Raw genomic sequence first — 12,151 nt, 5'->3', positions numbered from 1 at the left:
TATGTAGTACCATAAATAACAAACAACTTGACCTTCCGTAGGACACTAGTTTGAGAATAGTCTTGTATCACTTGGGAATGGAGAGTATACTTTATGTCAAGCAGAAGAAGAAAAAAAAAAGTGGAGGCGCACGTATTATAAAGCACGTATTATAAAAAATACTTGCTAAGTAGGGCCCAACCGGGTTCGAACCGGTGACCTATTGATCTGCAGTCAATTGCTCTACCACTGAGCTATGGACCCTTTGATGCAATTTTCCACCACTTATGTTATAAGTACTAAACGTTTTATTATTGGAGGTCTTCCAAACTTCAGAAGAACTTGGAATGTTGAGGGAAGGAGCACCAAATCACGAGGTGCAGTGTACGATCAAAGGGGTAGAGGAAGACCTGGACTGAAGACAGTAAAAGCATATAACACTTCGTAAAAAAACACCACATGCACGGAAGACAAAAATAGTTAAGGCTCACTTGCACACAATTTTGGAAGTTTGTACTAAATTCTTGATTGTCAGCAAACTAGATAAAACTTAGCAAAGTCAGCATACCATTGTACATGTATACAAAATTGTCGTATTTTTGTTACTTGTTTCGGTTTCCAGAGTTGTTTGATTTAGTAGTGATCTAGTGATGAATAAAAATGTAAAATATTGTCTTCTAATTTTCGATTCTAGATTCTGCTATGATTCTTTTATGGATAACTCATTCACCGGTAAGCCAAGTGGACACCATGAATGGCATTTCTAGTTAACGTTTTCCTATATTTTCTAGCTAAGTGAGGAGTGGGCGATGGATTTGAGTGTGGTTGTATATATCTTACATCCTGTTAGAGCAGCAATAGTAAACTAGTTTGCAGTTTCCTTGTTCAAGCATAAAGTAGGCGACATACGGTGGTGCATCCAAAGTTCCAAACCCAAACCCAACATAATATCTTAAGTAAACGCTACTATTTATTTTTAGGCCAAGGACATGCTCACATGCACCCATAAACACACACAATTTGCAGGATAGTACCAAAACCAAATGTAGTCAGAAATGGCACATGAACACGAAAAGCCAAATACATTATCTTGCTAATGCAACTCCTATCCATTGCGTAGCAACACGAAACTTAAGGACTCGATATATCTCAAAAAAGATGCCTCACATGCAATGATGACCAAACCATAAGTTTTCGCCCATACGAGCAAATATAGTGCTCAATAACAACATCTTCAGAAAGAAACACCCGAGAACACGTTCGGTGGGACAAGTGAGGATCGTACCTTAGTATTTCACCATAGAGAGTTGGTACATAAACCCGTGAGATGCTTGATGACCAATCTATGCTAGTGTTCACCCCATACTGCCTTCGCCTGTATTTGACACCGCTCCAAAGGAAGGACTTGACGCAAGTAAGCGACCATTGTTTGGGTAGCAAAAAGTATATAGTACAACCTCTTGCAAAAGAAGAATCTGGCATACCAAAAGGAAGTACAGATTAGATAGAAATAAGCGAGAGCAACAAGAAAAAGGTCTCTAAACAAGTGAAACCTCTAAATTTCTATCAAGGAAAGAACGGTGGGAAATAATATGTAGAAAAAATAAACAAATTAGGGCCCAACCGGGTCTCTAAACAAGTGAAACCTCTAAATTTCTATCAAGGAAAGAACGGTGGGAAATAATATGTAGAAAAAATAAACAAATTAGGGCCCAACCGGGTTCGAACCGGTGACCTATTGATCTGCAGTCAATTGCTCTACCACTGAGCTATGGACCCTGAGTTGGTATTTTAATTGATATATTTCTACTACAAGTGCAAAACGGCAAGCAAAGTGCTATTAGGGAGAGCTAAGATGTTCAGGACCCAACGCACCACCACTCGTATAGCTCGCGCTAGTCTGCTCATCATGTCATGAGTGTCGCGTTTGATGAAATTTGGTGCATGCATATGTATCTTCTGTATTTTTTTTTTAGCTAGATCTTCTGTCTTCTGCGTGAGCAATGGATACGTGTGAACATGGCCTGTCTTGTCCTGTGTTTACTTTGGTTAACAGGTTTTAATATACTACTTCCAATCCATAATAAATGTTGGGATTTAATTAAAATTTAGACTAAATTGAACTCAAGTCCTGACAATTATTATGGATCGGAGGGAGTACTTGAAATACGGTCACTAAGAGGCTTTGTTTAAAATGAAATCCATCGAAACCCATTAACCTTTTCAGGCGCTCTTTGTTGGCGAGCACAACACCGTAGCAATGGAGCCTACGGTATCCGCCTAGCCAGCAAGGGTTGCATCGATCACCATCACAACATGCGACGAGGTCTCGTGTAGTGCAGAGAGACGGGAACCAAATGCTACATTGATGGCTAGAGCTCAGGGAGTTGAGCCAGCCCACCCAGGCCCGAGTCGTAGTCAACGCCCGTTTGGACAAAACGGCTGCTATCAGTGTGAAAAAACACCGAAGAGGTCTCATCTATATAACAATATGAAGTCAAGGAAGAGATCATCCCCATTGGTCAATGTTTTTTGGTAGTGCAGAGAGTAACAATGATAGGGGTAGATAGCGCAATGAGCGGTTACACTCTGCGCCACCTAGAACCAAACGCTACATTGGTGGCTAGAGTTGAGGGAGTTGAGCCAACTCAGACAGATTTGAGTCGTAGCCAACGCCGGTTTGGACAAAACGGGGTGATATCCGTGTGAAAAAACATTGAAGAGGTCTTATCTATCTAGCAATATAGAGTCAAGGAAGAGATCACCCCCGTTGGTCAATGTTTTTTGTAGTGCAAAGAGTAACAATGGTAGGGGGAGATAGTGCAATGAGCACATCTGCGCTACCTAGAACCTTATATTATTTTCATGTAGGTTTTCACTACGCAAAGGTACGGGATCATCCGCTTACTTCTACACGGTGCACCCCAACAAGGCAACAAAAAGACAATGTGCTTACCACAAAACTTAATGTTCAGAAAGCGGGATATCGAACATGAAAGGACATCCATAAACGTAGAACTTGTTTGCCCCCTTCATTTCATTATTTGTAAATGTAATGAAACAACACTCACGCCATCATTTTATTTGTATAATTTGAAATTCCAAGTTGAAATATCATTTTTGGCTGCCACAACAATTTATGAATAGGAATGATTTCTAAAAGAATGACCGGGTTAGTGTCATGAATTGGCTTAACATAGTACACCCATTCCCTGGAATTTTGAACTGAAATGATAATTCTAATTTCATGATTACCAAACACGTTTGGTATGAAATCTTTGGTCGTGGATGCCGTTTGTCATCAGTAATAACTTTTAAGGAGGTAGGACATCACTAGTACATCACTAAGTTGTGATGACTATCTTTGGTGGTGGATGCCGTATGTCAAAGTATTCCACATTTACGGCCTTCAATCAAACGGAGGGAGCTGGAGAGAAATACACCATACCGTACCCCCCACCAACCACTGCTCCGTGTAGCGGTCCACGCATGTCAGTGACTGGAACCGCACAACCAAACGCGGGCCCACCCCATTTTAGCGGTGCCGCGCCACCTGGGTCCCACCCGTCATTGTCGCGAGAGGCAGACGGAGAGAGAGAGAGAGGAGTTAAAGCGGCCATTTCTTCGTCGACCTCGTCGTCCCTCGCAGACGTGCTCCGTCCTTGTCGTCGTCGTCGTCGTCGCAGCCGTCCCAGAGAGAACGATTCCACGCGGGGTTGCTCGTTTATCTCCGAGAGACCCGGGTGCTCGGTCAGAAGCGCTCCTTCTCTCTCGCTCTCTTCTCTCTCTTGGGTCGAGCCTGCTGGATAAGGTGCGATTTTGGGGGGGATTCTTTTTTCTCGAATTAGCAGTGCCATCTTGATTCGTTTTGGGCGAACTGTGTTCTTGCGGCCGCTGGAATTGGATCGATTGGTTGGATTTCCGCGCGAATATTGTGCTATCCTAATCTTGTCGTTTGCGCTGATGCAGGGATTGTGCGGGCGGCGACTCCTCTGGCCGACTCGGTTCTTGGTCGGATTAGGGAACAGAGAGGGATGGAGGGCGGGATGGAGGAGAAGGCGGCGAAGATGGAGAAGCTCTCCTCCGCGGCGGCGTTCGTGGAGGGCGGCGTGCAGGACGCCTGCGACGACGCCTGCAGCATCTGCCTCGAGGCCTTCTGCGACAGCGACCCCTCCACGGTAGCCCACCTCTCTATCTCTCTCGCGGCCGTCATGGTGATTGGCGAGCGAAATCTTGGTTGTCTCATGCTGTTATTGTTTCTTGTTTTGGATATTCGCAGGTTACAAGCTGCAAGCATGATTTCCATCTCCAGTGCATCCTTGAGTGGTGAGGACCATGCTTTTTCTCTGTCTTCACAGTTTTCCCTGAAGGTCTTTAACCATTCGATTAGAAATTTACAATGATATTGCCTGAATCTATCATATGACGATCCCTTTTGTCGTTAATTTGTTCATGGTAAGATGTGAAACATTGATGAATTGATTTGAGGGCTGCACTGGATTGGTTAATGGTTGCTGGAAATTTGTCTGGAGGATTTGTTGTTCTGCACCATTCATCTGTATTTCTTCTGCCATTGATTCAGAACTACGAGATGAAACACCATTATATCTTTCCGGTAGCTTGATCACTATGATGACCCGTGGACCGCAACTTGTAATTTGGAAGAGTTGTGGTTTCTCTTTGTAATTGCTAGTCGATTGGTATGCCACATCGTCTGCGTGCTGCGATTGCGATTTGTTATCACATACCTTCTGATGGGCTAAATGCAATTGGTGCTGCAGGTGCCAGAGAAGCTCCCAGTGTCCCATGTGTTGGCAGGCAATCAGCATGAAGGACCCTCTGAGGTTGAAATTCTGCTTCATGTAAACTAGGAGTGAAATCCGTTTTACAACTGCAGCTGAGTCTCACTTACAATCTTGAATTTCAGTCAGGAGCTCCTAGAGGCTGTTGAACAAGAGAGGAATGTGCAAGCAGATCGCTCACGCAGCACGACCGTTTTTCGCCATCCAATGCTCGGACATTTTGAGGTGTCATTTCGTATTTCTGTGTGCTCTCCCAATGATGGATTTCTTGCTGCCGTGTCTCGATCTACACCCATTGGTTTGTACTGCTACTGATGCTGGTATTTCTTCCAGGTACCAGTAGGTACTGATGACGGTGAGCTTGAAGAACGTATCATGCAACACCTGGCCGCCGCTGCCGCGACACGTAGGTCGCACCGCCACGCTAGAAGGGAAGGCCACCGTGGAAGATCAGGAGCACACGGTCGCACCCAAATTGTAGTATTTTCGACAACCGACACTACCTCTAGTGACCCCATTTCTTCAGATTCACGACACATAGGGGACAGTGAGCATTCTCCTGATACAGTATCTGCTCCTGTGGATTCGACGGTAGAAGCATCTGCCGGCACATCTGTGCGCAACAATACTTCTGCTAACTGCCCCGACAGGTGATTCCTAATGTCATCTGACATAGCTATACACAAGGTCCTGAATCTATGTTTTTTCTTCCCATTTATATTGGTTTAAAACTTGATCATGATGGCCTTGACAGCATGTCTTACGATGAATCATCTTCTATCAACCAAGATGGAGCTGGACCATCTGATCCACAATCGTTCTCAGAGACGCTCAAGACCCGCCTGCAATCGGTTTCGACAAAGTTGTACTCTCTGACTCCTTCAGGCCTACAGAAACATTTAAAATACCAACGTTGTTAGCTAACTTATTTGCGTCATCCACTGGCATTGCCAGGTATAAGGACTCGATAACAAAGAACACGCGCGGGTGGAAGGAACGGTGGCTCGCACGGAGTGACACAATATCTACTCTTAGTTCTGACGTGAGGAGAGAGGTCAATGCCGGAATGGCCGCTGTGTCTCGTCTGATGGAACGGCTAGAAACAAGGGAAGGGAGTGGCTCTGGAACCTCATCGGCTTCTTCGGACAATGATCCCCCTGCTACAGATGATCAGAGGGACGCATTGTCCAACTTTTGTTCTCCCGTAAATGGCGCCACGTCTTCGGCAACTTGTGCGTCAAGATCTGCTTCACAATGAACCATCTTATACCATGAAAGATGAACTTAATTTTAGGTGCAAGATGAACCTGTCATCTGTTACCATTAGAACAGTCACATGTAACATGTTTGATATGTGCTGCAAAAGATGCAGCTGTAAAGAACTGGTTGGAAGAATGTACATGACTCATGGGGCCTGCGTGGTGCAACACCCCTCACACAGCAGCTCTTGCTTGTTTCTATGTATCAACCTGCAAAACCCACGACAGTAAGTTTTGTCTCCTCTGAGGCCATCCTACGAGTGGAAGGAATATCACAGACCCCTCACAACTGAGATGAGATTCATGTCTGCATAAACTTTTAATAATGGAGAATTGGAGATGAAGAAGGAACAACGCCTTTCGTTGTTGGGAATATTAATTTGCATCGGCCTCACAGTTGAAGCTAATATTATCCTGTGCCAGTTAGATTCACCCAAACTGATGCGTTATTTTCTAGGATCTCAGCTGTACAGCGCAAGCAGCTGACCCCAGTCATGTGTTATGCATGAACTCGTAGCTGCCCATGCCACTAGGTGACGTCATCTTCGAAAAATGTTCCTGGTTGACATCATCTTCAAGCCTTCTCATCCATTTTCCTTTGATCCATAATTACAATTATGTTTCCTCGAGTGAGCTCAAGCCTAATGCTCCTCGAAGTCAATCTTGCACGGGTCTCATATTTCTCTTGCTTCTTCAACCTCTCCTCTCCAAAGCCTCCAAGACTGTCTTTCTCTTGTTACTTCTTCTTGGCAAGTTAGTATGCTATTTTGGAGTCTGTTCTTAGCAAGCTCTTATTTCATCTTCATGATCTCATAAATTTTCACCCTCATAGCAGCAATTTCAACTTCTTTCTTCAACCTCTGCTTGGCCCTCTTCCTCCACTCTGCCCTACCACAGCTTGAGCCTGGAGTAGTACTCCAGGCTCTCGTTTCTCTCACTTCTCTCCCTTCATCATCATTATCTCCATCTCTCCCTTCTCTCACATCACCACCACTTCAGGTTCTAGAGAAGATGGAGTAGTCCCAACAATGGAAGAAGTTGAAACTCTTCCCTTTGGCTCTTGGCATTTTCCAAAACCTCTCCCGAGTGTAGGCAAGTTGTACCATGAAGGATTTGCATTGGCACAACTACTGGAAAATTTCACAACAAAGAAATGTGTCATCAGATAACTCACATATTATGTTTCTAGCTCTCCACTCTGTTGTAGATACTCCACATGCGTACAACCTGCTGACCATAAGTGCAATGGTCCAAGAATACCCCTCACCGGTTTGATACCTAGACACTTGGGAGTGGAACATGATTTTTCTCGACAACGCGGCTGAAATTCACGACATTCTGCACCCAATACTTGTTGACGGTTCGGTTGTTCCCAACCACTGAGATGTTCTCCCGTGCCAACACCAAAGCTTTATCTTGGTCGCTATTGTACTTATCTTGCCTTGCATTCGTTGATGGAACTTTCCCATTGGTAGAGGGTGGAGTGGTGCGATCATCATATTCAGTGCCGTCATGAACTTTGAAACCATCGTGAGGTATTGAGAAGTTTTATGCCCTCAACCGGAGCCGTTTCATATTAAAAAAAACATAGAATACTCACGCTGCAAAATGCACTATGCCTTTGACTATCAAATTTCCCAATATGGCCATTAAAATCTTGAATCCAAAAGAGACACGGTATCTTTTACCTTCACCGACATCGATGACGATGGACAACTTTGGCAATGGCACATGGTGGGAACAAGCACGATAAATGGCCAGTGGCGAGGCGCTTCTTCCTCGGCGGTATGGCTCCTTTGCCCGCGGTCGGGATACAACTAAAGGAGTGTGCAGCGGCACCCCACCCCCCACCCGGGTCACGAATGGCATGACATGAGGTAGACGGGGCCTCAGCAGCCCAACCCACTCCTTCCTGCCCTCACTAGACCCAGGTAGGATATGGACGGGAGCCGTTGTCAAGCCATCACTGATGTTGTTGTGGTGGGTGGCACGAACTTTAGATTGGGAGAATGGAACCATGGGCCCTCCAGGTTCTCCATGATGAGGATGCATGGAATTCCACGTCGACGAGTGGAGGCGGTGTCGATGAAAAGGGTGGGGTAAATGTGGGCAAAAAAATTCCTCACAAGGTAGAAGAGATTATGGATGTGTCTCTATAATTTGGAGGTCGAGCCCTAAATTTGAAGGCCCAAAATGCCACTTCAGAATCCCCATAAATTATTGCATGATCTGATAGTTCATCTACTAGACCCGGTTTTTTATTTGCGTTGGTCCTCTTTATTCTCCAAGCTATGCATACCTATCCCCGATCGGGCGTCTTCTAGAGATGTGCAACTCGCAATCGAATGTGTCGATGGTCACTTCCAACAACCTACAACGATGCCAGAACTGCCACCACCACTACTCGCCGGAATCATCCCCTTCTTCATTGCACATGTGACACGCCAACCAACAACGGCTTAACCTCCGCCATTCCTAAATGTGGCCGACATTTCTATTGTGATATCTCACCGCTCCAATCAACCCAACTCCCTTCTCAACCTATTCACCTCATGACCATCCCACTAAGATTGGGGATGGCTGGTCCTTATCCGTCTCCGTCTTTTACCCTACCCACCCTAATTTTCTTCCTCACTCATGCCTACGTCGCTACAGAAAGTTACATCATTGTCTGCTCGACTTCAGCCTTGCCCTTTCCCAGGCCTTCCCCGCGGCGGATGGCCACGACGTCAGTGTCTTCGATGAAGGAGTTGTGCTCTATTGATAATAATATAATATGATTATTTATTTATAATCATGTTAATTACTAATGTTTACCATTTATGCTACAACAACTATGGTTCTCGAATATGAGATTTGAAGGAAAGCCCATAAGCATGTGTAGAGAGGTCATAACCCCCAAGTGCAGGGGATCACCGCAGTACAATTCGATAAGTATTTGAGTGTCGAACCCACAAGGAGCTGAAGGTAAACTATCTAATCTCTAGATCCCTATAACCCACTTATATGGCATTCTATGCTAATCTAGGAGATATGGTGTGTGTAGAGGTTTCTACTATAAACTACATGTGCTGAAATTAAAATGCAAGACAAGTAAAGTGCAATAAAGTAAAATGCAATGAGATTAAGGGAAGTGAAGTGGAGTAACTCAAGAGAATAACTGTTCAGGAAAATTGCTATTTCATTTTTGTGGTTGTCACAATTAGTGAAGCTCATTATAGTCTTGTTTGTGTTTCTTCTAGAGAGGAGTCACACATAGGTGTAGCCATGGATATGAACAAGTACACCCTTAGTGATTGATCCCAATGCCAGTTAAGAGCAAACAAGGGAATTATTAAAACGTAAAGTCAAACCACCGCTGTAAGATTAAAGGTCCCCATAGTTGTAACCCCCGTTTCATTAATCATGATTAATACAACATGCATCTAATAATTAGTACAAGGTTTCTGCCATCTCCCGTTGTCCCTCTCCCTATCAACATGCAACAGTGAAAACCTTATGCATCCCCCGACATATGTGTGCATTCATATATCAGTACAAAAGATCATCATAGAAGATAACAAATATTTGTATGCAACCAACAACAAAATATCTCACAATTTCCATGAACAATTCACTACTCAAACATCAACATAGAGATACAATAGATCATGGGAAAACAATATATTGCATCATACATCATGTTTTCTAAGAGATTACAGAGGGGGATGATGAAGAGTTGCTGTAGATGTTGATGAAGATGGTGTTGATGCCATCACCGGAGGGGGGTGGAGTCCACCGGAGGCGATTTCGGCAGCATTTCCCCCCCTTCGATCTCCACCGGCGATGGTCTGCTAACTCTCTATTTATATGTTTTTGATCTCCACCGCTGTAGCCATGACGAAACCCCTAGGGTCATATATATACTGGTTTTTAAAGTCAAAATAAGTCGGTTCGCGAAAAGATGAGGTGAAACGGACGCTGAGATGGAAAAGAGTGTCGGTGGCGCGCCCAAAGGGGGAGGGCGCGCCACCAGGCCTCTTTCCCAGCCTATTGACCTCCTAGTGTCTCTCTTCAGCCCATCTTGTTCGTCTCAAAAATTCTGAAGCGTGGCCCCTGACCTTGCCCTTTTTGGAGTCCCGTAGCTCATGTAATGTCAAAAAACACTAAAAAGAGACGTTTTCTGCCAAACAGAATTAGAACAAGAGGAGGGGGTTGTTTAGAAAATCACCTAAAACATCATAAAGCATGGTAATAACATTATAAGATTAAAATGCGTGGTAATATGTTGCAATAAAGTGCAAAGTTCATGTATGCATTTTACATGCATTAAGATGTACACAACAAGTTGTTCATAGTCCCGCCTCTAGGACGAGTAGCTCATATGTTTTTTTATGGTCACGCTTTTCTGTTCATGGGCATAGTAATTGTAACAAGGATGGCAACAAAAAAAAAATGTAGTATATTGTTAGAAGTACTAGTGCAGTGAACCCACCTAGTTTTATGATATAGTATGAGATGTTTTTTCGCACATTATTAGTTTTATCATCAAGTTTTTATCTTATGTATAATTCCTTTGACCATTATAATATCATTATGCCTCATACTAGAAAGTATGCTTTGAATTCATCAAACATTACACCGTAACTGGAGTAATCATAAGATTGTTCATCATATATACCAGAAAGTGTGTCAGAGAATTGGATAGTTCAAGAATGAGATATTGGCCCGCCTGACAAAGGAGAGGTACCTCAGGGCCCTCTCAGTATTATGATATTGACTCATCAAATGGCAGTCACATCATGATTTGATCACGAGGACATCGGAATATGGAACAAGTGTAAGGGTACATTGCCCCTATGTGTGCTTTTGGTAATTAATTAATGATAATCCATATGTACTAATGTTTTCATTGAGTTTATATGATGGAATATTCCATAGGTAATTCATGTAGTCCATGTGTTTGATTCAAGTATGGATGCCATGAACATCAAAATATGCCTTGAGAATTGGCATCAAGATCATTAATTTGAAGTGAATAATATGATATGATCAACAAGAAGAAATGAAAATGGAGTTTTTATGTGAAACTCATTTTAGCCATGCTCTAGCTTATGTGTTAAGCAACGGATGATCAAGATCTCGGGAGTTTGATTTCAAGAGAAGAACTCAAGATATTTCTCTAAGTCGGCGTCATGTAGCCTCATGAGTTGAGCTATGGTTGACTAACATTTATAACATGCAATCAAATGAGGAGTTCTCTATTTACCATGATAGAGCATGAGGGGATACAAGGTTTACCAAGACTAAAAGTGAAGATTGAATTCAAGTTGGTCAACACATGAAGCACAAAGAATGTATCACATGAGATCATGTGATCTTGTCGTATGGTAAGCCTTGTCAATTATTCTTGATGAACTAACCCATCATATATGTGTCTTTGTATTATCTATGTAGGTTAGTTATATTTTCACGGGCATGCATATCAAAAGTAAGATATCATATAGCTCATGAGAGGATGACATCAAGTGGTGGTCTTCATCAAAGTTGAGAAAGGGAAAGTGCAAGATGAGAATCTCGAGAAGATCATATGCTTGAAGCTTTCTGTCAATTTGGTTATAATGGACATGTGAAGATGTGCCTTAATGAAGCTATCCCATGTGGTGTATGGGGAGCAAATTGCGAGTCTTCACAAAGAAACAATGATCAAGTGAAGCATTCCCTCTTTAATTAAGCATGAATCGTAATCATCAAGGTCTAGCGGGATCTGCAAGGAAAAGGTAAGGCCTTCTAGGTTTTCCTTTAACTGGTCTCAAGGTGGTTGTTGGGAGACCGGGTTAGACTCAATCGTATTCGGGAAGGGTTCGGATAAGGTTTCTAAGGGCAACTGCCAGCTCCTTCCTTTTTTGGGGGGGGGGGGGGAGTAGGGTTTCCTTTTGAGGGAAACTAGGTTGCCCCCTCTTCAAAGCCCTCCCCTCAAGGATCTCCTTTCCCCCTGCTCTCTCTCTCCATCTCTTTGACTCTCTCTATCTCTCTCATGTGTTTGGGGTTCTTCTCCACAATACCTACGCCGAAAGGCTAAGTTACTTTCACTCACATATATCAAATTGCTTGACCAAACACATGGATACC

At 43.5% G+C, this 12,151-nt stretch overlaps 1 protein-coding gene and 2 non-coding genes across 3 annotated transcripts; 1 reads left to right on the top strand and 2 right to left on the bottom strand.

Moving 5' to 3' along the window:
- Positions 1 to 171: 171 nt before the first annotated feature.
- On the bottom strand, positions 172 to 243 carry TRNAC-GCA. The gene has a single exon. It is a non-coding gene; the product is annotated as a tRNA-Cys (tRNA).
- A 1,443-nt stretch (positions 244 to 1,686) lies between these two features.
- TRNAC-GCA lies at positions 1,687 to 1,758 on the bottom strand. Its single transcript has one exon. It is a non-coding gene; the product is annotated as a tRNA-Cys (tRNA).
- Positions 1,759 to 3,620: 1,862 nt separating this feature from the next.
- On the top strand, positions 3,621 to 6,224 carry LOC124672950 (E3 ubiquitin-protein ligase RHF2A-like). Its single transcript, XM_047209101.1, has 8 exons — positions 3,621 to 3,790; positions 3,949 to 4,157; positions 4,259 to 4,305; positions 4,761 to 4,823; positions 4,907 to 5,006; positions 5,115 to 5,431; positions 5,536 to 5,643; positions 5,736 to 6,224. The coding sequence occupies exons 2-8, from the start codon at positions 4,014 to 4,016 to the stop codon at positions 6,037 to 6,039; spliced, it is 1,083 nt and encodes a 360-aa protein (XP_047065057.1). The 5' UTR covers positions 3,621 to 3,790; positions 3,949 to 4,013; the 3' UTR covers positions 6,040 to 6,224.
- The last annotated feature ends 5,927 nt before the right edge of the window (positions 6,225 to 12,151 follow it).

This window comes from Lolium rigidum, chromosome 7, assembly GCF_022539505.1.
Source record: "Lolium rigidum isolate FL_2022 chromosome 7, APGP_CSIRO_Lrig_0.1, whole genome shotgun sequence".
Lineage (NCBI taxonomy): Eukaryota > Viridiplantae > Streptophyta > Magnoliopsida > Poales > Poaceae > Lolium > Lolium rigidum.
Note: the sequence above shows the minus strand (reverse complement) of the source record. Positions and strands in the feature narration are given on the sequence as shown.